Genomic DNA, 26,778 nt, shown 5'->3' on the forward strand with positions numbered 1-26,778 from the left:
ACTTTACCTTCTGAGCTATCCCTGCCCCCTATGAAGAGCATTTTAACATAATTCCCCCTTCCAGTGTCCAAGTGAGTAAGTGATGTGTGGAGGAGATGAGAGATGGCATCGTCTGTGGAACGATTTGGACTGTAAGCGAACTGTAGTGGGTCCAGTGTGTCTGGTGGTGAAGAAATGATGAAGTCTCTGACCAGGCGTTCAAAACACTTCATCACTACTGAGGTGAGGGCTACAGGGCGATAGTCATTGAGAGAAGCAGGGTGGGGTTTCTTCGGGACAGGAACAATGATGGACTCTTTGAAGCATGTGGGGATCACCGACTGAGATAAAGAGATGTTGAATATCTCAGTGAACACAGGAGCTAGCTGGTATGCGCAGTCTCTTAGGATACGACCTGGGATGCCGTCTGGTCCTGCTGCTTTCCTGGTGTTCACTCTCTTGAAGGCTCTCCTTACTTCATGCTCGGAGATGACGAGCACGTTTCCGGTGCTGGCAGTATCTTCCTGTCTACAGCCGTTAGCGCCGCTAGCAGTAGCATTGTTGGAGTCCTTAGCTGCAGCCTCGAAGCGAGCATAGAAAGTTACTGGAGCAGCCTTCCTGAAGACAGCAGTGTGTTTTCATGCTTTTAAAGCCAAACTCACCTTTCAGACCTGGCTTTCATTTATTATCAATTTTTATTTGTTTATTATATATTTATTTCTACTGTTTAACTACTGCTCACATCTTTTATCCTCCTTTTTAATTGTTCATTTCTTTTTACCCAGTGTTTCTATATTGCACTTTGTATTTGTCATCTATATTTATCATGCACTACTTTGCTCATTTATTGTTTGGTTTTAATGTTATTAAATTCCAGTTCTTTTGGTATTCGTTATGGCCAAAAAGACACGGCTCAAAAGTGGTCTTTTTACTTTAAAAGATTATCTTTATTTTACATATCCGGATATGGAGACCTGAACACACAACCCCAGGTCTGAAGCACAAAACAGCAAGCCTAGTCATTTATATAGACATCACACACACTTTAAGTTTCGACCAAACACTCTGCTTAGTTTCACTTTTCGCCTGCAAAAGCATGTAATTTCCTGTCAGTCCTGTCGGCACAGAGTGTACTCAGATTTGGGCCTTTCTTATAAAGCAATATAATCAGCATATAAGTATTTAAGATTATAAATTTAAACCTCAACAATGTTCTTACCTGGGGTCCGTTCTTCGTACCTCGCTTACTACATCCAAGATCAAATGACACATCCAAGACCAAATCATCGCGCTAACCGTGAGCTCGCTAATCCGGTTCTCCGAACACACCTGCTGTTGATGATTAGTACAGCTGGATGAAGTAATGTGAGATCACTGGGTGTCGTAAAAGGGGCTACACATCGATAGTAGAAACATTGATCGGCAACCCTCTGATTGGTCGGCGAAAATGTCGAAGGAGCGCGCTCGGCTCGGTATTTTTCGGCAGCAGAGCAAGAACTCTTGAGTGAGGGATTTCAGGAGTTTCAGAGTTTAATCAGAACGCAAGGGAACACTGCAAAGGCTGCAAAAGCAAGGAGCGAGGGCTGGCAGGAAGTTGCTGACAAATTAAACTCGTAAGTAATTTAATAATAACAATAATAATGGAGTGGATTGATATAGCGCTTTTCAAGGCACCCAAAGCGCTTTACAATGCCACTATTCAGTCACTCTCACATTCACACACTGGTGGAGGCAGCTACAGTTGTAGCCACAGCTGCCCTGGGGCAGACTGACAGAAGCCAGGCTGCCATATCGCGCCATCGGCCCCTCTGGCCAACACCAGTAGGCGGTAGGGTAGATTTATTATATTACACTATATTATCCAATATTATATTACATTATATTATAATATGTTATATTTTATCCTCTTTCACATTAGAGCCACGACAGGACCCACTAGAACATGGGAACAGGTAAAAGTGAAATATAAGAATATTCTACAGAATGGTAATATTTATCACTTATATTGCTTTTAGTCTCTTGGAAAGAGACCCTGGAATAATCTGTTTGTTTATAACAGCAACCAAGAAAAGGGCAGAGCAACAAAAGACAGGTGGTGGTCCTGCACCCCCTCGTCAACAAGTTGGTTAAGTAAATAATACCCTCACGGGAAAATCGATATCTCTCTATGAGCACACTGTCGCGCTGAGCTAAAGGATCCTGTCTGTCCCGCAATATACGCTGAATTCTGAGGACTCTCCTTATCAATCTTGCACCTTCCGCAATGGGTGGCTCGCGTATACGGACAGGACATGGCTGCGACAGACTTCCCAAATCCACCTTCGCTTTTATAGCCGTGGTCTCTCATCTTGATTACACGAAGTAATTTACAATTACTACTCTGAAATATGAATTACATCTGTAATAATCACATACATGTAATAGAATGTTAATAGTACATTTCCCTTTTTTAGGAAATGACCTGTGTGAAATCAATAAATGGATCAGGTGCTGCATTGTCTTTAGTTACATTGATGTTATTTATTTATGGTGAAACATAAATAAATAACATCTGTTCTTCGTACCGCGCTAAGTGAGTTAGCTGGATGAGATTGTTGACGATTTCGCGTGATCCTGGATCGTTCGGTTCCCCGAAGCCCATCCGGGACTTGCTGTCATAGCAACAGAGCCTTAAGCGTAAACCTGCTAGGGAGCAGGTTTACTTTATGTAAACAGGATTAGATCGCGGCCACGCAGGTATGCCCGCGTCATTCATACGAAAGCAACAGCGATATTCCACCACTGTTTCACCATAAATAAATAACATCAATGTAACTAAAGATAATGCAGCACCTGATCCATTTATTGATTTCACACAGGTCATTTCCTAAAAAAGGGAAATGTACTATTAACATTCTATTACATGTATGTGATTATTACAGATGTAATTCATATTTCAGAGTAGTAATTGTAAATTACTTCGTGTAATCAAGATGAGAGACCACGGCTATAAAAGCGAAGGTGGATTTGGGAAGCCTGTCACAGCCATGTCCTGTCCGTATACGCGAGCCACCCATTGCGGAAGGTGCAAGATTGATAAGGAGAGTCCTCAGAATTCAGCGTATATTGCGGGATAGACAGGATCCTTTAGCTCAGCGCGACAGTGTGCTCATAGAGAGATATCGATTTTCCCGTGAGGGTATTATTTACTTAACCAACTTGTTGACGAGGGGGTGCAGGACCACCACCTGTCTTTTTTTCCTCTGCCCTTTTCTTGGTTGCTGTTATGAACAAACTAACAGAGTATTACAGGCCAGTATTACCTTGCCAAGAGACGAAAAGCAATCTAAGAGATAAATATTACCATTCTGTAGAATACTCCTGTATTCCACTTTTACTTGTTCCCATGTTCTTGTGGGTCCTGTTGTGGCTCTAATGTGAAAGGGGATATAATATAACATATTATAATATAATATAATGCCATATGATATTGGACAATATAGTGTCATATGATAGATCTACCCTACCGCCTACTGGTGTTGGCCAGAGGGGCCGATGGCGCGATATGGCAGCCTGGCTACAACCGTAGCTGCCTCCACCAGTGTGTGAATGTGGGAGTGAATGAATAGTGGTATTGTAAAGCGCTTTGGGTGCCTTGAAAAGCGCTATATAAACCCAATCCATTATTATTATTATTATTAAATTACCTACGAGTTTGATTTGTCAGCAACTTCCTGCCAGCCCTCTCTCCTTGCTTTTGCAGCCTTTGCAGTGTTCCCTTGCGTTTTCATTAAACTCTGAAACTCCTGAAATCCCTCACTCATGAGTTCTTGCTCTGCTGCCGGAAAATACCGAGCCGAGCGCGCTCCTTCGACATTTTCGCCGACCAATCAGCGGGTTGCCGATCAATGTTTCTACTATCGATGCGTAGCCCCTTTTACGACACCCAGTGATGTCACATTACTGCGTCCAGCTGTACTAATCGTCAACAGCAGGTGTGTTCGGGGAACCGGATTAGCGAGCTCACGGTTAGCGCGATGGTTTGGTCTTGGATGTGTCATTTGATCTTGGATGTAGTAAGCGACGTACGAAGAACAGGCCCCAGGCCCCAGGTCTCTGGTTTGTTTGTTTGTTTGTTTGTTTGTTTGTTTTGCTCAGTTCTGTTTTTCTGAGGTTTTTTAAGTTATTAAATTTGTAACTGTAGTGATTTGTGTATGTGACAGAGAGGCACTGCCAGGGATTTTTGACACAAGTTGTTCTTGTAAAATCAGTCTGTGGAGGTTCTCAGACATCCAGGTCACCGTAGTCTAAGGAGCTTGGAAAGAAAAGCGTCTGGACTTCTTTAAGTTTCCTTGAAGATGTTTCACCTCTTATGAGAGAAGCGTCTTCAGTTCTAAGAGTCAAATGGTGGAGTAGGGCAGTCAGTGAAAGGGCAATGGTGGTGGCTCAGGGTTTGTATGTTTGGGGGGTTCAGAGGAAAAAGATGAATGCAGGTCTGGAGTTGGTGTGTGAGAGCAGGGAGTGAATTCAGCATCCTGACAACCTGGATGAAGCTGTTCTGGCCCGGAGGCTCTTCAGTCTCCTCCCTGATGGCAGCAGGTCCTGACAAGCATGTTGATAGTGTCACCACCCGATCGTTGGGGGGTGGAGTCTTCTGTGCTGGGGTGTCGTTCTGTGTCTCAAAGCAAGAGAAAATTTCACTTAGCTCTTACGGTAATGTGGTGGACCCGACAGCGGTCTGAGGAGTGGGCTTGTAGTCTGTGATGGTCTGTATCCCTTGCCACAGCCTCTGAGTATCTCTGCTGTCACTGAAGCTTTGCAAAATCCTCCTGGAGCACTGCATTTCCACCTCTCTGATGCACGTGACAGGTTTGCCCTTGATGTTGTTAGGCTCACCTCATCCCCAGCTTTCAAGGCTGCATTTCTCACCCTCAGGAGCCTGTAGACCTCACCTGTGAGCCATGGTTTCTGATTGGCCCGGACAGTGGTCTCTATGACCTCATCGATGCCTTTTGAGATGTAGCCAATGACAGTTTCTGTATATTCCTGCAGGTCTGTGGTGTTGTCATGTGTGGCGGCCTGTTTAAGGATCTCCCAGTCTGTGGTGGAAAAGCAGTATTGCAGGTCCTTCTGGCCACACACGTACCTGCTTACGAACTGGTTTAGTGACTTTGACCAGGGGCCTGTATGCTGGCATTAGCATAACAGTGATGTGGTCATGATGTGGGGGGCTTTGTAATCTCCTTTCTTGGTGGTGAAAACATTGTCCAAAGTGTAGTTTCCTTGTGTTGGAAATTCAATGTGTCTATGCAGTAGTAAACATAGGGGGTGTCAAAATTCATGGGCTGCATCCTCCTGAGGACGCATTTGTAGACCGATTACGTCACAGCGACACGATGAAGGCTGTCCAAATTCATAGACTCCTCTGAATGCAGCCGACCAATGCGTCCTCTTTTTCCCCAAAATTAAAGGATGGGTCGGGTGTGTCCTTCGTGGCCCACCATATCCCAGAATTCATAGCGTGGCCCATCCAATTCCACTTTCCGGCAATGGCGGTCGCTACTAAGTTTTTAATATTACTCTTATTACTCTTTCTGGGTCACAAAATAAACTTTTAACATATTTTCAGGTGAGAATGTAGCTGTGTAAACTTTAAATATCTGCTCAGTTTATCAAGATATCGCATATTTGCAAAAGTGCTCCGACGTTTCTGAGACGTCTGTTACCCACCAGCTCGATAGCTAGCCGAGAGCTCGAGGGTCACTAGAGCCGCCGAGAACAGCAAACTCCCGGCACATCATGTTCAGATCACCGCGGTCTTTCGCTACTCAGGTTAAACGTAATATATAAGTGACTTAGACAACCTAAAAATGTTATTGTTTGACTTTTTTCAGTGTTTTATTTGTTCCTGAGTAAATCAGTTTGGCTGAGATTAAAGTTATTAGATTAGATTAGACAAAATAAACCTTTACAGTGGCAAAAGTATTCGGTCCCCTTGAACTTTCCCACACTTTGTCACGTTACAGCCACAAACATGAATCAATTTTATTGGAATTCCACGTGAAAGACCAACACAAACTGGTGTACACATGAGAAGTGGAATGAAAATCATACATGACTCCAAACATTTTTTACAAATAAATAACTGCAAAGTGGGGTGTGTGTAATTATTCAGCCCCCTTTGGTCTGAGTGCAGTCAGTTGCCCATAGACGTTGCCTGATGAGTGCTAATGACTAAATAGAGTGCACCTGTGTGTAATCTAATGTCAGTACAAATACAGCTGCTCTGCGACGGCCTCAGAGGTTGTCTAAGAGAATATTGAGAGCAACAACACTATGAAGTCCAAAGAACACAGCAGACAGGTCAGGGATAAAGTTATTGAGAAATTTAAAGCAGGCTTAGGCTACAAAAAGATTTCCCAAGCCTTGAACATCCCACGGAGCACTGTTCAATAGTGATGGGCAGATGAAGCCTCATGAAGCACTGAAGCTTTTCATCCAATTGGTTCACCCCAACGCGAAGCTTCTTGAAGCTTCATTTGCTCTAGCAGGACACCTACTGGACGTAAAAATATTAGTTGGCATGAATTTGAAGAGTGTGGCATTTTGCACACAGCCTGTGAATGTCAACAACAAAAGGAGTGTGTAAAACATCTATATTGTAGTGATGGCAGTATACTGTGTATATTTATGCTGGCAGTATGGAAAATGATTATTTGGAAATGCCTAAAATGGAAATGATCATATACTGTGAGGTGAGGTGTGGACAGTGGTTGTGCTTTTGTAACATTGAGGCAAGGACAGTGATTAGTAGGGGTGCAACGATACACAAAATTCACGGTTCGGTTCGGTTCGATACTTTGGTGTCACGGTTCGATATTTTTTCGATACAAAAAAAATGTTCATGCCTTTTTAATTTGTCATTTATTAAAATTATAAATATATATTTTAACTCAAAAGTACAGTTTTTAAATTTAACCCTAACCCTTGTGCGTGTTTTTTATTTTGACAGCGAATGCGAACCACTTATGTGCAGCCCTGGTTATTTAGCTCGTCATATTGCAGCCACAGAAATTCTTTTGTCCATGAAACCATAAAGCTGCACTTTCTTTTTACCTTATAGTCTGATTTGTCATAACTTCTCCGTTTTGTGGTAAGCTTTTCTTTGGCTGTCACTTCTTCACCCTGACCTGTCTTATTTGGCTCAGCAGAACTAAAATATATATTCTGCTGCTTTTACACACACACACATAACGCTCAGCGATTCTCTGCGCGATCAACTTCTCACATGTTTAAGCTTGCTGCGGGAGATTTCACTTGTCATGTTTGCATAGTAAGCTAACGATTAATAAGACAATGTCAGAGGAATTGGTGCACAAATTATCATCACTCATAGATCAGTGCTGTCGCTCTCTATACACAGTTCGCACGATTGCAAAGTGAAAGCAAAAAAACAAGCGCAAATTCAAACGCGATTTCAATATGTCACATATTGACAGTGGCTCACCGATGCCAATGACATAATTACCCAGCTACATTTCCGAAAGAATGCAAAAGCATTGACATATATTTTACCTTCCTACAATAGCCCGACGGGCAGGGCAGAGATAGATTTTGGTAGCCCGACTGAAAAAAATCGCTAGCCCGACGTCCCGGGGCTAGCGATATTGCGAGCCCTGTATCTGATTGAGGAATCACTCATCTTTGTCTTTGCACTAGGATAATGTCGGTGTAAATGTGCAGTCATATTCGTTGTGTTCCCACTAGTGCTTTCAGGTTAATCTTGTTGAAATGACCTTAACGCCACAACACGGCAAATCTCCGTTAACGAGCTACCGCCGATCGCCCCGTGCATGGGGCTAGACGGCCAACACGTTAACGAGCTAACTGCGCTAACACACTAGCTCCCACCCATGTAATTGAGCATTGCATGGCACATCCAACATACTGTTTTACTTTAGTCCATGACTCGCTTACCTTCAGGGTCATACGTCACATGAAAACCAAAATAATTCCAAATGCCAGATCTGAATGAGGGTGGGCGAGGTCCAAGTTGCAAGGAGTGCTTAACTTCTGTCTCGCTAGCTTGCCCTGCGCTCTTCCTTCTGACGATGCTGTCTGTGTTGAGCGCTCAGTGGATCTGCGCTGGACAGTACAGCCTAGGCGGAGTAGTCGAACGCAGATTCACTGAGCGCTCAACACAGACAGCATCGTCAGAAGGAAAGTTGATAAAATAAATTACAAATTTTGTATTGTTCGATACATATGCGTACCGAACCGAAAGCACTGTATCGAACGGTTCAATATCGATACGAATATCGTTGCACCCCTAGTGATTAGTGTTTAGGGGACACATCATTGGTTTTTATTTAAAAACAACAGTTTCTCCACTGTGGCAGGTCGTAGGCGATTTCTTTTTTTTCCAAACTGTCTCTAACTCTCACTAACCGCAACTCTCCATCAAACGCCCACATTTTGAATGGGGTCTGAGGGGTTTATATCGCTGTCATAGCTCGCGGCAAAGTTTGAACCGCTTGCTGAACCAGTCACGTGGTACAGCCGGACAGCGAGGCTTCGGACGTCATCATTTTCAGCTCCTCCCATAAATGAAGCAAGCCTCGATACGCGCTTCGCGGAAACGCCCCCTCCATTACTCGACACACGCTTCGAAGCCTCGATACAGAACGTCACATCACTACTGTTCAAGCCATCATTCAGAAATGGAAGAAGTATGGAACAACTGTAAACCTACCAAGACAAGGCTGTCCACCTAAACTCACAGGCCGAACAAGGAGAGCGCTGATCAGAAATGCAGCCAAGAGGCCCATGGTGACTCTGGATGAGCTGCAGAGATCTACAGCTCAGGTGGGGGAATCTGTCCATAGGACAACTATTAGTCGTGCACTGCACAAAGTTGGCCTTTATGGAAGAGTGGCAAGAAGAAAGCCATTGTTAACAGAAAACCATAAGAAGTCCCGTTTGTAGTTTGCCACAAGCCATGTAGGGGACACAGCAAACATGTGGAAGAAGCTGCTCTGGTCAGATGAGACCAAAATGGAACTTTTTGTTCAAAATGCTCTGTGTGGAAAACTAACAGTGCACATCACTCTGAACACACCATCCCCACTGTCAAATATGGTGGTGGCAGCATCATGCTCTGGGGGTGCTTCTCTTCAGCAGGGACAGGGAAGCTGGTCAGAGTTGATGGGAAGATGGATGGAGCCAAATACAGGGCAATCTTGGAAGAAACCCTCTTGGAGTCTGCAAAAGACTTGAGACTGGGGCGGAGCTTCACCTTCCAGCAGGACAACGACCCTAAACATAAAGCCAGGGCAACAATGGAGTGGTTTAAAACAAAACATATCCATGTGTTAGAACGGCCCAGTCAAAGTCCAGATCTAAATCCAATCAGGAGTCTGTGGCAAGATCTGAAAACTGCTGTTCACAAACGCTGCCCATCTAATCTGACTGAGCTGGAGCTGTTTTGCAAAGAAGAATGGGCAAAGATTTCAGTCTGTAGATGTGCAAAGCTGGTAGAGACAGACCCTAAAAGACTGGCAGCTGGAACTGCAGCAAAAGCTGGTTCTACAAAGTATTGACTCAGGGGCTGAATAATTACACACACCCCACTTTGCAGTTATTTATTTGTACAAAATGTTTGGAATCATGTATGATTTTCGTTCCACTTCTCACGTGTGCACCACTTTGTGTTGGTCTTTCACCTGGAAGTCCAATAAAAAATGATTCGTGTTTGTGGCTGTAATGTGACAAAATGGGGAAAAGTTCAAGGGGACCGAATACTTTTGCAAGCCACTTTATTAATCCCCCGGGTGGTTTTCACACAGCTGAATAAACGTCAAACAGAAAACTGATTAAGCAGAAGTGTGAGATGGTCGAGAGTTTACTCCAGTGTCCTGTTATATTTTAGATAGCAAGGAGCAGACAGCTGAGTTTATTAAACTCCATCGAGACAGCGGTGATGCTAATCTGAAGGCTAGACCGTCCCATTTCATAGCCGTTTACTTCTGGCCTACCCGACCTTTGGAGGTATAGTTCTCATCACGCTGATTTATGTCCAAGTTTGATTCTAATTCCGACAGCGGTGATGTTAAAATGGGGTGTAACGTCATCATAGCAGCTTTGACTCAGAGTGATGCTGAAAAACTAGTTCATGCATTTATTACTTCCAGGCTGGACGACTGTAATTCATTATTATCAGGATGTCCAAAAAACTCGCTGAAAAGCCTTCAGCTAATCCAAAATGCTGCAGCAAGAGTCCTGACAGGGACTAGAAAGAGAGGGCAGATTTCTCCTGTTTTGGCTTCCCTTCATTGGCTTCCTGTTAAATCCAGAATTGAATTCAAAATCCTGCTCCTCACATACAAGGTCTTAAATAATCAGGCCCCATCTTATCTTAATGACCTTGTAGTACCATATCACCCTATTAGAGCACTTCGCTCTCGCTCTGCAGGCCTACTTGTTGTTCCTAGAGTATTTAAAAGTAGAATGGGAGGGAGAGCCTTCAGTTTTCAGGCCCCTCTTCTGTGGAACCAGCTTCCAGTTTGGATTCGGGAGACAGACACTATCTCTACTTTTAAGATTAGGCTTCAAACTTTCCTTTTTGCTAAAGCATATAGTTAGGGCTGGACCAGGTGACCCTGAATCCTCCCTTAGTTATGCTGCAATAGATGTAGGCTGCCGGGGGATTCCCATGATGCATTGAGTTTTTCCTTTCCAGTCACCTTTCTCACTCACTATGTGTTAACAGACCTCTCTGCATTGAATCATATCTGTTATTAACCTCCGTCTCTCTTCCACAGCATGTCTTTTATCCTGTCTTCGTTCTCTCACCCCAACCGGTCGCAGCAGATGGCCCCGCCCCTCCCTGAGCCTGGTTCTGCCGGAGGTTTCTTCCTGTTAAAAGGGAGTTTTTCCTTCCCACTGTCGCCAAAGTGCTTGCTCATAGGGGGGTCATATGATTGTTGGGTTTTTCTCTGTATCTATGAAGCGCCTTGAGGCGACTTTTGTTGTGATTTGGCGCTATATAAATAAAATTGAATTGAATTGAATTGAATTGACTGGCAGCTGCAGTCACGGAGAAACTTGCGTATCTCTGTTTGGGAATAGCAGATAGAGCGTAGACTCTGAGAGGACGGCCAGCGTTTACGCTACGAAGACACGGTCGAGTGTTTTAACCTGACAGCCTGAGGTGTTCTTCAGTAAACTGGACTACCCGACAGAAGGACCCGAGGCCCCGCTGCACTTTTTCGGTAAGTTAAACGTGTTTGTAAGCTACTCCGTAACTACCGTCCTTAGCTCGGTCCTGAGACCTAGCTAGCTAAGATGAGCACTCGGCCGTCAGGGTTTGTTTAGCTAACCCGTGCAGGTGAATGAATTTACCCTGACTAAAGAAATCAAGAGAAACGCCCCGGGCTGCTCAGTCACTAATTACCGTTACTGTACTTTTATTACAAGTATTATACTGTAAAGGCAACAGGCTGCACCCTGCTGCAGCTCCTGTGCAGAGCTGAATATTAAATATCTTATTAAACAGCACCATGTTTTCAGTCTCCACATGTGTAGAGACAGTAACACCTACTTTAAAAACCTGGCACTTCAGTAACTCCTCATTAATCTGTAAAAACCGATCAAATAGCAAAGCCCGATATTTACTGAAACCAACGATTTCCTCTTGGCAGCTTAAGTTAAAATTTTAATTTTTCGACTGATTAATTTTTTAGCACTGACTGTATTTTTTATACTGAGTTTGTTGCAAATATTCAGGTTAAAAAACTGTCTGAAATATTGTTAATGAGGTATGTTCACAAAGACACATGTGCAGAACTCTGTACAGCTTCCATCCTTTAAGACAAATAGTTTGAAGCATTAATATTTCTTCTTCAATACCAGTGCTGATACCAGTGCTGATACCAGTGCTGATACCACCTCCGTATGTTGTGACCAGGATGCAGCAGCACTGAAACCTGCTCCATCATCACATCTTTGCAGATGTCCATTTATAAAGCTCCAACAACTCAAAGGTGAACATGATATAGGAATATCTGTTCGTATATAAGGCTTTTTTTAAATAAACAGCTCATATGTCAGCTGTCAGCAGAACTGTAGGACTGAAAAAATGTAAGAGAAGAGAAGAACACTCCCGAGTGTGGGAGGACAGAAGGATCAGCTTTATTTCAGATTTGAGAGATAAAATTTATTTATTTATTTATTTATTTATTTATTAATTTATTAATTTATTTAGGACAGTGCATGTTAATGAACAGAAATGTAAAAAAAAAAAAATTACATGAATGTAAACATACCAGATTATAGCCAAGGACTAATTTCCATCTGTTGTCCTTAAGCATAAAAAATAGACATAATAATTCATAAAAATTCATCATTCATTCATAATAAAAACTCCGTCACCAAACTTACACACACACACCATTCTGTTCCCAAATAAAACATTAAAACTGTACAATTCATACATGATCGCACACTTGATTTGTCCATAACCAGTTTTTCACCTTTGCCTTAAACAAACTGAGTGTAGAGCATTCTCTAATGGGTTGAGGAAGACTGTTCCACAGATGGCCTCCCTGGACAGAGAGGACGTTCTGCCCAAATGCTGTCCGTCTGTGGGGTATAAACAAGTCTCCTCGGATTGTAGCTCGAGTGGTCCTGTCTGAGCTTTCTTTATGCCTAATGAACTGCTTTAATGGTGGTGGAGCAAGGGAGTGTAAGACTTTATATATTAAACTCACTCTTTTAAGTTTCACCTAGTTATTGAAGTTCAGTAATTTATGTTTTTTAACACATGACAGTGGTGGTGGGAAGTCGGTTTTTTGTCAAGTAGTTTTAAACGTCTTTTATAAATGTTTTCAATAGTTTTAAGTGTTGTTGGACAAGCAAGTGACCAGGACGTCAAACAATAGTCCATATGAGAGATGATCATTGAGTAAAAATAAGTTTTTGCAACATTCATATTTAAATTATTACATATATGATTAAAATTTCGATTATTAAATTTAAGTACCTGGGACACTTTATTTATGTGACTCTTGAAGGATAATGTTGGGTCTAGAATGACCCCAAGATATTTAAATTCTGGAGCTAATTCAAGCTCTACTCCATCATATTTATATTTCAGTTTGTGATGATTGTGTTCTTGTTGTGACTACAGGAGCCGTCCTCAGATTCAGACCTCAGCACCACCCAGTGACAGCAGACAGATCATCCTATAGTTTCACTCTTTGTAGTAACTCCATAATTAACTGATGAAAACAGTCCAAAGGTTAAAGTACCACATGCGCTGTCAGTGAAAGCTGCAGCTGTTTAAAGATAAAGTTAAAAGGATGAATCACCCATGTAACTGTGTCACTGTATATCAGCATCAACAGGACCTGAGTTTGGTGTTTGAGAGAGCTGTTGTCTACGTCTGTGTGCTGTCATTGCTCAGTCTGACCGAACGATGGACAGACTCAAGTTTGACTTTGAAACAAACTGTGTTGTTAAACAGTTTCATGGTTCAAAAAACAAAACAATCAAAAACACTTTTTTCATACTTGTGTTAAGTTTTGTATAGAAATGAGACAAAATTGATTGTGAGGTTAAATGTGATAGAAACAGCTCACACTGACATCCATCCTGATCAAACATGAGTGTCATGAAGCCTGTTTGCAGTTGTTTGCACTGTTTTCCACTCTGGATGTTGTTTCTGTTCAGCTGTGAGTATAAAAGGCTCCATTCTACAACCTGTTTGTGTTAGTTGTTCAATAGAAACATTATTTTCTGCTGATGTTGCACTTCTTTTATTCACAACCAAAGAGTTTTTGACGTCCGCATCAAAATACAAAGATCAGTATTGTCTAATGTTTTGGCTGCAGTGTGTTTTTGCAGACAGGTATAACTGAACAGCTTTAGTGTTTAGATTTTTTAAACTTGAGTATGAACTTATACAAAATGCAGCAAGATATTAAAAAAACGTTTGATTATAAAATCGACTATATTGGATTCATATCGATATCGGACATAAAAAGTGGCATCGTTCCATCTCTGCTTTGACTAGAGACACAGCTCTAATCAAAGAGGTGGTCCGCTTGCCTCCGCCCCAGAGAGAAGGGTTACATCTCCTGGGTTTAGGTGCGGCTTGCCCCTCTGAGGGCGGGGGTACCTGGACTTGGGATATAGAGTATGTTTGGGGAGTGCGACGGTCTGTGCAGTTTCTATTTGTGTCTGTCTACACGTTGGGTGAGTGCCGAGTATTTGGTTGTGCATATGGGGTGGGAATGCACGTTGGTGTCCGCGTGCGCCTGTTCGTCTGTGTCTATGTGTCAGGTTGGGTCTTAGACTCCACCTCTCTGGGTACATCTCAGGCCCTCCAAAGTACGGAGGCCTATCTCCCCTCACCACACTCCCTGCCGGTGGCTGATGCCCTCAGACGTTGGTGTGTTGGTGGTCCTTGTCGTCTGGGGCTGGGCGCTCATGTATGTACCGGCTCACTCCTGGTGGCCGATTGGCGATTCCCCCCCTTTTGGTGGTCCTCCTCGGGTCCTTGTACTCTGGGGCCTCTGGATATCTGGGGCCTGGATCTCCTCCATACCTGCTTCATACCCTGGTGGACGGGGCTATGGCTCCCCACACTCCCTAGCAGATCGTTACATGGAGAAACCTTTGGAATACAAGCATGCTGATCCACACAGGTGTGCACACAGGTGTACACACGGGTGTTCACAGACGCGGACTACACCTTTATGGCTGCTGCCTCTAAGCACATTGTGCGCTGTCTATCTTGCGTGCTGCACAATATCGTTTATTATTTAGTATCTACTGTTATCTACTACTAGCTAGTTTATTGTGATGGTGCTGTTTTTATTATGTTGCTTGCTTTCTCTTCTGTTTTTTTTTTCTCCATACAGGTGATCCAGGTGTTTTGTTTGTTTTTCTTTTTTTCTTCCCCCCTTTCTCACCGTCTCTTCTCCCCTTTGGTTTTCTTTCTCTCCCTCTCTTTCTTTCATTCTCTCTCCCTGTCCTGTCCCCCAGTCATGTCTGTCCCGTTTGTAGCAACCGAAAATAAAATAAATTCATAATTATAATAAAGGTCAATCAAATGGACCAATATGGAAAGGCCATGATGATCCACTTGGTAAAATAAATCCGCTTGGCATCTTTCTTGGCATTAAGACAACAATTCTGATGGCTAAAGATCCAAACGGGACACACAAAAAAAAAGAGACACAGCTCTGTGTTTTCCAATTTGTCATCGTTTTGAAAGTTTACATTTCTTCAGTGTTGAGCAGCAGAAATGAGACTTTCCTGTCAGAGGTCATTTTTTAAAAAATGAGGTGAATCAACCATGAAAACCATGAATCAACATGTGAACATGAGCTGATGCTGCTGAAGTGAAGCAAAGTTACAGAGCTTTGATTAATATTGAGTAAGAACTGGACTCTCATACAGCGAGACTCAAATGCCTTTAAACATCAGCTTATCCTGCTGATCCAAGTCCAACACTGAGTTTGTAAAAACATGTTTGTCAATCATTTTGTTTGGTTTCTGAGGAAAAAGATTCAATAAGTTGCTGCTAATACACAACATTTCATCATATTTCCTCATAACCCTCTTTTGTCTGACCATTTGATCCCATTTGAATTTGCAATAAAGGATCCACAGAGTTTGGTGACAATAATGACAGTAGATGTTTGTGTGAAAGTGCTGGAAGCAAATGAGTGTGTGATGTTCTTTCAGTGTTGCACTTTGTAGACGCTCCCTGAGCACTGGTCTCACAGCCAGCTGCACATAGAGACCAGTGTTGTTAGTCCAGGTCAGAAGATGACTTGTTGGAATGAAAATGAGCTTGTAGTTTGTCTGCTTTAATAATGTGACTGGAAAAAAGTCTTGGACTTCAAATATGTCCATTTCTGTCACACTTCACCTTTAAAAGTGAAGCCATGTGGTTCCTGGAAGGAAAAACACGACTTTTTCAAGTCTTTGTCCTGTTTTTATGAGAAATGTACGACTTTAATGTGAAACATTCAGAGTTTTTTCTCTTGTTGTGTTTGTTTGAAGCTGCTTCCTGTTGGCTTCAGCTGTTTGGAGTTTCCATTTTCTAAACTTCTACATTCTGAACCTTCTTCAGCTCTGAACAGATGATGAAACACTGAATGATTTCAAGCACTTTGTCTAATAAACTTACATCTTTCATTCTTTATACAGATTGAAGAGCTGTGGTTTGTCAGAGATCAGCTGTGATTATCTGGCAGCAGCACTGAAGTCCAACCCCTCCCATCTGAGAGAGCTGGACCTGAGTAATGACTGGTTTTCGACCAACAACTACAAGCTGCAGGATCCAGGAGTGAAGCATCTGTGTGGTTTCCTGGAGAGTCCAGGATGTAAACTTGAAACTCTGAGGTCAGTCAGCATGTTTTAGTTGTGCTGAGATGAATATGATGTGAAAGTTGTGCTGACACTAAACTGCAGACATCAGGCTGATATTATACTGATCCACACTGAGGATCTTCATGGTAAAGTCTGTTTTCTTCTTCTCTGGTTTAGTCCATTGACTGCAGCAGAACAATGTTCACATTTCAAACAGTGATACTCAACGTATGGCCCGCGGCCCACACGCGGCCTGCCCACCTTTCCTGATTCAGAGAGAGGGGACCCTGATTAACTGTGTAGCTTCTTCCTCACAGTTCTAAGTATCAGACACAACAATGAATAATCCACAGCTGACTGTCTTTAGCAGGTCAAAGGTCACGGCACACAGCAGACAGTCAGAAATATTCTAACTCTGATCATTTATCAGTTGTGACACTGTGAGACTTGATCAGAGGTGTGATCATCACAGCAGAGGCCTTTGTGTCAAAGTCACTGAGGATCAAACAGAAACACATGAAGCAGATTTTCCTCTTCTGGCTTTTTATAGCAGATAACCTTCAAAATATTCTGCAGTCGATCAAAAACTGAAGCAAACCATGAAGCAACATGTGAACATGAGCTGATGCTGCTGAAGTGAAGCAAAGTTACAGAGGTTTGATTACAGACACAGCTGAGAGTTTGTAATCTGTCATCATTTTAAAAAGTTTCCATGGAACAGCAGAAATGAGGCTTTACTGTCAGAGGCCGACAGCACTGAACACAACAGCAGACTGGTGGCTAATAAACAGTGAATGATGCAGAAACAGATGTTTGAAGCTGTTCTTGGAGTACACTGAGAGAGAGAGAGCTGTGCAGGCAGGAACAGCCAAAGTCAGAGAGAATTCATGAGCATATTGATCAAACGTGAAGCAGAGTTTGGATCTTCTTTTGCTGCTGCTTTACTCAGTTTTGGTTGGAGACAGATGAAACCTGCAGCTTCAGGATCTGTGAGCTGTCCACTTTCAGCCCCGACGGCGTGTCCGTGTACGTGCCGTGGAGTGAACGATCCACGCTCTGTGTTTCCATCTTTGTGTGTTTAGCTGCTCTCATTTACTGTTTTAGCTGTTTGCTGCTTGTTGAAATAGTTTGTGAGCTTTAACCTGAGATTCTGGCAAAATACATTTATATTAAACATCGATTCAGGATTGAATGAATCAACATCGTTTTATTCAAATTAAAACCATTTAAATGGGAACATGAATTTTTTACAGCCGCCTCTAATGCTGGGTAATGTCAGCTGGTCCATGTGCAGCTGGCTGTGAGGCTCAGGGAGCGTCTACAAAGTGCAACACTGAAAGAACATCATCCATAAATATTGAGTAATAACTGGACTCTCATACAGCGAGACTCAAATGCCTTTAAACATCAGCTTATCCTGCTGATCCAAGTCCAACACTGAGTTTGTAAAAACATGTTTGTCAATCATTTTGTTTGGTTTCTGAGGAAAATGATTCAATAAGTTGCTGCTAATACACAACATTTCATCATATTTCCTCATAACCCTCTTTTGTCTGACCATTTGATCCCATTTGAATTTGCAATAAAGGATCCACAGAGTTTGGTGACAATAATGACAGTAGATGTTTGTGTGAAAGTGCTGGAAGCAAATGAGTGTGTGATGTTCTTTCAGTGTTGCACTTTGTAGACGCTCCCTGAGCACTGGTCTCACAGCCAGCTGCACATAGAGACCAGTGTTGTTAGTCCAGGTCAGAAGATGACTTGTTGGAATGAAAATGAGCTTGTAGTTTGTCTGCTTTAATAATGTGACTGGAAAAAGGTGTTGGACTTCAAATATGTCCATTTCTGTCACACTTCACCTTTAAAAGTGAAGCCATGTGGTTCCTGGAAGGAAAAACACGACTTTTTCAAGTCTTTGTCCTGTTTTTATGAGAAATGTACGACTTTAATGTGAAACATTCAGAGTTTTTTCTCTTGTTGTGTTTGTTTGAAGCTGCTTCCTGTTGGCTTCAGCTGTTTGGAGTTTCCATTTTCTAAACTTCTACATTCTGAACCTTCTTCAGCTCTGAACAGATGATGAAACACTGAATGATTTCAAGCACTTTGTCTAATAAACTTACATCTTTCATTCTTTATACAGATTGAAGAGCTGTGATTTGTCAGATATTGGCCTTGATTATCTGGCAGCAGCACTGAAGTCCAACCCCTCGTATCCCACAGAGGTGGACCTGAGTGGAACCTACAGCAACCTGAAGGGTTCAGGAGTGAAGCATCTGTGTGATTTTCGGGAGAATCCACGATGTCGATTTGAAACTCTGAGGTCAGTCAGCATGTTTTAGTTGTGCTGAGATGAATATGATGTGAAAGTTGTGCTGACACTAAACTGCAGACATCAGGCTGATATTATACTGATCCACACTGAGGATCTTCATGGTAAAGTCTGTTTTCTTCTTCTCTGGTTTAGTCCATTGACTGCAGCAGAACAATGTTCACATTTCAAACAGTGATACTCAACGTATGGCCCGCGGCCCACACGCGGCCTGCCCACCTTTCCTGATTCAGAGAGAGGGGACCCTGATTAACTGTGTAGCTTCTTCCTCACAGTTCTAAGTATCAGACACAACAATGAATAATCCACAGCTGACTGTCTTTAGCAGGTCAAAGGTCACGGCACACAGCACTCTGTGAAACAGTTTGGAGCAGGAATTCTTGCACATTTACAAACTGACACTGCTGCACGGCATGCTGGGTAATGCTAGCTGCTCAGGTATGGGCGTGCTAATGGCTGTGAGGCTCTGTGGCTGCAGAACACCGAAGAAGAGAAAAGAGAGGTGGAGGATGAAGAAAAGAGGCGGAGATGAAGCAGAAGTTTTGCTCCAGAGAGGAGCTGTGTCTGTGTGGGCAGGGCTCAGACAGCTCCGCCCACACAGTGACAGTGAAGCAGGTGAAGAGTAATAAATGAAGACAGCAGACAGTATTTGATAAGCTGATGTACAAACATGTAGGTCGTGTCCAAATTCATGGGCTGCATCCTCCTGAGGCCGCATTTGTAGACCTAATACGTCACAGCGACGCGTCGAAGGCTGTCCAAATTCGTAGACTCCTCCGAATGCAGCCAACAAATGCGTCCTCCTTTTCCCCGAATTTGAAGGATGGGTCGGGTGTGTCCTTCGTGGCCTACCATATCCCAGAATTCATAGCGCGGCCCAGCCAAACTCCAGTTTCCAACAATGGCGGCCGCTACTAAGTTTTAAAATTACTCATACTAATCTTTTTCGGTCACAAAATAAACTTTTAACATATTTTCAGGCGAGAAAGTAGCTGTGTAAACATCAAATATCTGCTCGGTTTATCAAGATACCGCATATTTGCAAAAGTGCTTCGACGTTTTCGGAGACGTCTGCTACCCACCAGCTCGATAGCTCGCCGGGAGCTCGAGGGTCACTGAAGCCGCCGAGAACGGCACAACTCCCGGCACATCATTTTCAGATCACCGCGGACTTTCGCTACTCAGGTTAAACGTGATATATAAGTCACTTAGACAACCTCAAAATGTTATTGTTTGGCTTTTTTCAGTGTTTTGTTTGTTCGTGAGTAAATCGGTTTGGCTGAGATTAAAGTTATTAGATTAGATTAGATAAAATAAAACTTTATTAATCCCCCAGGTGGGTTCCTCCTTGGTCTTTACAGAGCTGACTAAACGTCAAACAGAAAACTGATTAAACAGAAGTATGAGACGGTCGAGAATTTACGCCAGTGTCCTGTTATATTTTAGATAGCAAGGAGCAGACGGCTGAGTTTATTAAACTCCACCGAGACAGCGGTGACGCTAATCAGAAGGCTAGACCGTCCAATTTCCCCAGCCGTTTATTTCCAGCCTACCCGACCTTCTGAGGACCCAGCCCACGTAGACCGCAAAGGCCGGGTCCTCGGGAGGATGCAGCCCATGAATTTGGACACGACCGTAGAATGATGGTGGCAGCTACAGAAACAGGTCCATACAGACTGAAGCGTGTCTCAGTCTGAATGTACACTGCTGTTATAAGAGCTGTGGAAACTCAGGTCAAAAGGACGTAACCACACTGCTGACAGTTCCAGGACATTCACAGAGTTACAGCATCATTTGTGACCATAAAGACAGAAAGCTCATCCAAATCCTGGGATTAAAAGTCTGTCCTGGTGGTGTCCAGTCAAACACGTCTCTGTGAAAGCTTCAATCCAACAGGCTCCAAAGTCCTTCTGCTCATTTCCTCGCCGGGTTCTTGATGCTCCTGTACCATCTCTCTGTCATCCTCCTCGCTCCCTCTTTGCACTCACAGTCTTTGTGCATCATTAACACTCACATGTGGAAAACCAAAGTTTTACTGGGCAGAAGATGATCATCAGTGACTCTGTCTTTAAAACACTCTTGTTAGAAATGTACGACTTTAATGTGAAACATTCAGAGTTTTTTCTCTTGTTGTGTTTGTTTGAAGCTGCTTCCTGTTGGCTTCAGCTGTTTGGAGTTTCCATTTTCTAAACTTCTACATTCTGAACCTTCTTCAGCTCTGAACAGATGATGAAACACTGAATGATTTCAAGCTCTTTGTCTAATAAACTTACATCTTTCATTCTCTATACAGATTGGTGAGCTGTGATTTGTCAGAGATCAGCTGTGATTATCTGGAAGCAGTGCTGAAGCTCAACCCTTCGTATCCCAGAGAGGTGGACCTGAGAGACCACAAGCTTCAGGATTCAGGAGTGAAGCAGCTGTGTGTTCTTCTGGAGAATCCACAACATCAAATTGAAACTCTGAGGTCAGTCTCCACGTTTTAGTTGTGCTGACACTGTTGATCTGTGGAACTAAAACCTTTATACAGGAAGTCTGGTTCAGCTCTTTGTAGACCTTCTAATCTCTGATCCTCTGAGTCTTACTCAGTAGATGATGCAGAGTTGTGAAGCCGATGTGGGTGAGGACACTCGCCCAGCTCTAACTACTTTGACGTCCAGGCGGCTTCCCTGCTTGTCCTGATACAAACAAACCTGAGTAACCTTGCAGGTCAGATCTCATCAGTCACACCTGTTATGGCAGCTCTCCTCTAGATTGTAGTTCTTGTTAACCTGGGATGGTTTTAGAAGCCTGGACCACAGACTGCAAGGGAAGATATTACTGGGAAAGGCCAAAGCAACCTATTAGACCCATTAAACACTAACATAGATGAATACTCAGATTTAAACCTTTATTGTTTCACAAAGGGTTAAAAAGGGAACGTCCACAGTTTAGACTGCAGCAGATTTTATTAAAGCAGTTTGACAGGAGCAAAGCAAAAACACAAAGAATAAGTGTTTCACATATTAATACATATAACATAATAATAAAAGAAAAGCAAAATAATGATAAAAAAGAATGAAAAAGTTGTCCAGAGCAGCAGGATGTCTGAGGTCTGCAGAAACACAAAAACACAGCAGCTAAAAATAGTTGTTGAAAGAAAACGAGGTGGGAGCTGCTGATTCCTGAGCTTTGATACTGGATTAGCTTCAGTAGTTATTCCCATCACTGCTGTAGGAGCTACATTTAGTCACAGCTGATTGTCTCCTTTGACCAATCAGAAGACTACTGTTGTAAAAACAAGCAGACAAAGAACCAATGAGAGTGAAGAACAGGATAAAGAGCTCGTGTGATGGAGGCAAAGCAATAATCAGCAGACTGTAGCAGTTTCTATCTGGATGAAAGTAGAAGGAACTCAGCGGAGCTCAGTCCCATATCTTTGGTTAGAAACAACATCAGTGATTTCCTGCTGCTCGAGATGATTCCAGCAGCTCTCATTACAGCAGCTGATGAGAGAAACAGCTGATGGCTCACAGCTCGTACACTGTTGGATCTCCAGATGTTCACGTGGCTGAAGTCTGTGAAGAAACTGTGGTCCACGTAGTTCACACGGCCTCAGATTGGACCGAGCTCCCTGGATCACTGCAGCATCCTCAGCTGGTACATGGACGTCTCTGCTCCTCAGTCTTGGAGCCCCTGCAGGTCCGTCCACACCACCGGGGTCTTCTCACTCACCTTTCCTTTGTCCTCGTCCTTCATCGGCCGTGCTGTGTCTTTGTTCCTGCGGTGTTGTTCCCACGATGCAGTGCTGATGTTCCCTCCTTGAATGCACAACAAGTACGGTGCTGGTCTTTCTCGGGTGGAGCAGAGACAGATTGAAGTCTTTCAGGCTTTAGTGCCGACTTCCCTGACAGAGGCTGGACTCTATGGTCTGCACAGGAGGCTTCTACACTGTGTGGAGGTGACTCCTGGACTCGAAGACAGGTTGCAGGTACATGTGTGATGAAGAGGAGCTACAGCAGTGTGATGGAGCTGCAGGTGTGAAGGAAGTCCTGCTGTCCTGTCCCACCCTCATCTTTGCTTCCTCTGTCTTCTCTGGACTTGTCCTCCTGTTTCAGAAACAGCACTGCTTCATGCCGAGGGTGGACGGGAGCGTTGGCTCTGATTCTTTTACCGTCCACCACAAGGAGACACTGATGCTGACCTCCTGATTCATCTGCATGTGTTCTGCTTCACACTGCTCACCTCCACCAAAGACTTCACAAACATCTTCTTTCTTTGAGTCCAGTTTGTCCCACAAACACTTCCAAATCTCCTCCTCTGAGATTCTGCAGCTTCTTGCAGTGTGACTCAGCTGACTTCTGACAGACCACAGACTGGCACAGCATCCACATGTGTCTCCTTTCAAACAGGCTCTTGATGTTTCCTCCCACATCATTCTGGCCTCTCAGTCTCCTTTGTTCTCCAGCTCTGTAGCTCCAGCTGGTGAAGCTTCAGTTTTCCATGTTGGTAACAGTAAACTACAGCCTCTGCTGTCAGCTGGGTAACTAAACAGAGCTGCAGCACGTCTCTGCGGTGGTGCTACATCCAGCCTGCAGACGGCCGTCTACATGTTGTAGTGGTTTACAGTCACCAGGGGGCGCTGTCCCAGCCATGCAGGCAGTGGGCTGCTCTGCTTGTGCTGTTGTTGGTGAAGCTGAAGTGAAAGTGATAGGTTTGTAGTTTGAACCTATCCACTGGAACGTTAAGGACAATCTGCTACGCAGCAAAAAGCAAGACACAAGGCACCAAAGTTCTCTGGTTTACTCATGCATGAGGGAGACCTGGCTGGAGCCAAGCGTCGTTCCACCACTTGACCACCATCAGACTCTCAGCCAGGCTCCCCATAGCACTCCTTTTATTGTGGTTACATGAATATGCATAGGGTCATTAACATATAGCATCTCACATAGGTATACATGTGAACAAAGAATACTGTGTGTGTGTGTGTGTGTGTGTGTGTGTGTGTGTGTGTGTGTGTGTGTGTGTGTGTGTGTGTTACTGCTGATCAAAGGGTCATATAACATCTTTGGTCAGGAAGAGGGTAGACCCCCCTTCACCCTAGATGGTTCACCCTAGATAACATGGTGAGGAAGTCCAGCAGTTCATCTAAACAAAAAGCACTTAGACTAGAACAGACGTAGCTACGTTAATCCTGCCATAAAACAATAAGAGAAGGTACGACCTCTCTCGTGCTCCCAGGATGTGGGTGTGCATTCTAGTGTGGAATACACACCAAGCCCCTGCAGCCTGCTAAAGATCACACATCCTATCACTACACAATTGATTATACACCTCTAAGAATATATGGTTAAATATTTCCTAATACAAATGACAATAATAAAATCTAAACCCATCATCACCACCCTGTATTGTCATTTTTTAAGGCTATACGGCGTATATATATCTTCAGCTCTACACCACTTGTCAACATTTTCAGTGCAGGCTTCATTTCATACACACATATTAGCCTTAGCATCCATGTCACTCTGCTGCAACAGTATGAAATTGGTAAAGGTGTTAGCAATCATTTTATTCACCATCGATCTTACACATGGCAAGATGCAACCTGTAAACAAGCAAAGCAAAGCCAATAATGTAAGAATGGGAGTCAAAAACTTTAGAAACATATTCCACCATGGTCCAGATGTCAACCAGGCTATCCAGCCTTGTGACGTGTCTCCTCCTGATGTGTGGTCCGCCACATATTTCTGCAGAGCAGTTAAGTTCTGCAGTGCCTCATAGATGTCTCCTCCAGTCGTATATCCATCCGGAATAAACGTACAACATGTCTCTCCAATCAGCTTACACACTCCTCCTTGTGATGCTGTTATCAAGTCTAGGGTCAGCCTGTTCTGCAGTACCATCGTTCTGATGGCCTTTTGCTCCTCCGCTAAGGCTGTTCCCAGAGTCTTAGTGAGATTAATGTGTCGCAGTAAGGCATATCGGTTGATCTCCACATGATCCCGCACCTCTGCAACTCCGATGTTTGGGATCAAACTTTGGAAGAATTTAGCTCCTCCACTCCAAATGCGGAATTCTCGTGGCACTCCAGTGTCTACTGTCACTCCAAAAGAGTTAGGTGAGGCTATATGCACCTCACGCTTCCGTCGGTTGCTAGGGTGATGTTCAACTCTGTCCATGAAGAAGACATGATCCGATAACTTCACCATGGCACACAATCCTCCCCATCCCTCAGGGAGTGATAGATAGGCTTTATGTCCACACAAGAAATACCAATCAGCCAAAACTCTTGTTCCTTTACTGCTCGGCACCATCCTTGCACATCCTGTCCACTTCTGACTCTTTGCTTTTACTGGTATCCTGTAAGCCCGGTTGGACTTGCATTCAGTCCTCCTTAATGTCAAGTTCTCAGCTCACTTTGCACTGGTCAAGCATTTCATACACCTGCTCTCATTCTCTGGAGGGCAGTAGGTGTATATGTATCCACATAAACGAAGCGGCAGCTCCCCCACTGACAGTGATCCATTGTTCATCACACACAACGGCAGTTGAGCTGTATTCAGTTTGTTCAGCAATATTATGTCTGGCAGTGGGTCTGACACTTGAGGCCAGGCCAATAAGTCAGTTTGCTCAGAACAATTCACATCTATAAGTGGCGACTTACTCCAGGTGATGTTCAGAGGTGTACTATAGTTGGCCTGGGACCAGAGGACTCTGTTGCCAGGATGAGTTGCTAAGCCCAACAGACACCAACTCCTGTCCTCTGGTATGCTGTACGGCCACAGTCCAGATGTATATGCGGATAACGGCATATGAGCACACACATAGCAGTCCGTCCTATTGTTCAAGTGAGCAGTTGTATTCATAAACTGCCACCAAAAGTTTGTAGAATAGCCATGAGGGTATTGGGTGTGGTTTCCTTGGACATACAGGGTCTCCACAGCTGACCATGATGACATCAAAGCCATTACACCCAGCAGGGTAGACAACACTTTACCAGCCATTCTGATGAGTACCTGTGGCTCAGTTGGTTTCTTCACCGGATTGAGACGAAGGGCCCTAGAGGCTTTCCCCCCCTTTGTACCCGGTCTTCCTGCCACTTACTCCGAGCTGGCCTGGATGTGTGTCACCTTTTTGCAGTGGCTTTGGTGTATCCAGGTGGGTCGTTCTGCAATCTTCACAGCAGTTGGTGTTGTCAGCAGAGCCTGGTATGGTCCGTCTCACCGTGGCTTCGACCAGCACTTCCTCTTTATGACCTTTATCAGTACCCAGTCCCCTGGCTTCAGACGTTCTTCCTGTACAGAAACAGAATCATCTGGCAGATTATTTGCACTCATGACTTCTTTGCTTTTCAGCATTTTAATCATCCAGTCTGCTAGTGTGTTTTCTTCTTCTGCTTTATCATTATCATTACAAAACACTGGAACTCTAAATGGCCTGCCATATATTATTTCAAAAGGCGTTAGGCCATTATCAGTTGGCGTGATTCTCATATACATTTTCACTAGCTCAATGCAGTCTACCCATGTTCTGCCTGTTTCCTCCATTGTTTTCCTGAGTCTCAGCTTTACTGTGCCATTAGTCCTTTCAACCAGCCCTGCACTTTGTGGGTGATATGAGCAATGGTTTTTCAGCGTTATCCCCAGATGTTGTGACATTTTCTCAATTACTTCATTCACAAAATGAGGACCATTGTCACTGTAAATAGTCTGGGGGATCCCATGCTCTGGGATCACATTTTTGCATATCACTTTAGCCACTGAAATAGCATCTGCTTTCTTAGTGGGGACAACTTCTACCCACTTTGAGAACGGGCACACAATCACCAGGCAGTACCTGTAGGTGTTACAGTTAGACAACTCAATGAAATCCATATGGATTACTTCAAATGGGTAGCTGGGTCTGGGAAACTTTCCTCTCCTAGGTCTGAGGTTTCCCTGAGCATTATGTTTACAACATATTAAACATGCTTTACAAAAATGTTTTGAATAAGCATTGAATCCCAGTGTGAAAAACTGCCGTTCGACTGCTGCCACCATCCCAGCTGTCGAGACATGGCAGAGCCCGTGGCTCAAACTTGCAGCAGTCCTATATAGGTTCTTAGGCAATATAGGTTTATCACAAAGATA

General features: G+C 43.6%; 1 protein-coding gene and 1 pseudogene across 1 annotated transcript in view; one reads left to right on the top strand and one right to left on the bottom strand.

The window, feature by feature from the left end:
• The window catches only part of LOC147302895 (NLR family CARD domain-containing protein 3-like), a 164,953-nt gene that overhangs the window by 8,991 nt on the left and 129,184 nt on the right, over window positions 1–26,778 (top strand). The window contains exons 4-5 of the mRNA XM_086284394.1: window positions 18,479–18,658; window positions 20,961–21,134. Coding sequence (XP_086140520.1) covers window positions 18,479–18,658; window positions 20,961–21,134 — 354 coding nt within the window. The remainder of the gene's footprint in view (window positions 1–18,478; window positions 18,659–20,960; window positions 21,135–26,778) is intronic.
• On the bottom strand, window positions 24,111–25,728 carry LOC147302896 (uncharacterized; annotated as a pseudogene).

The sequence above is a fragment of the Aulonocara sp. 'chitande type north' Nkhata Bay genome, linkage group LG23 (genome assembly GCF_057382095.1).
Source record: "Aulonocara sp. 'chitande type north' Nkhata Bay isolate Kocher_YH1m ecotype deep benthic linkage group LG23, A_spYH_male_GT1.1, whole genome shotgun sequence".
NCBI lineage: Eukaryota > Metazoa > Chordata > Actinopteri > Cichliformes > Cichlidae > Aulonocara > Aulonocara sp. 'chitande type north' Nkhata Bay.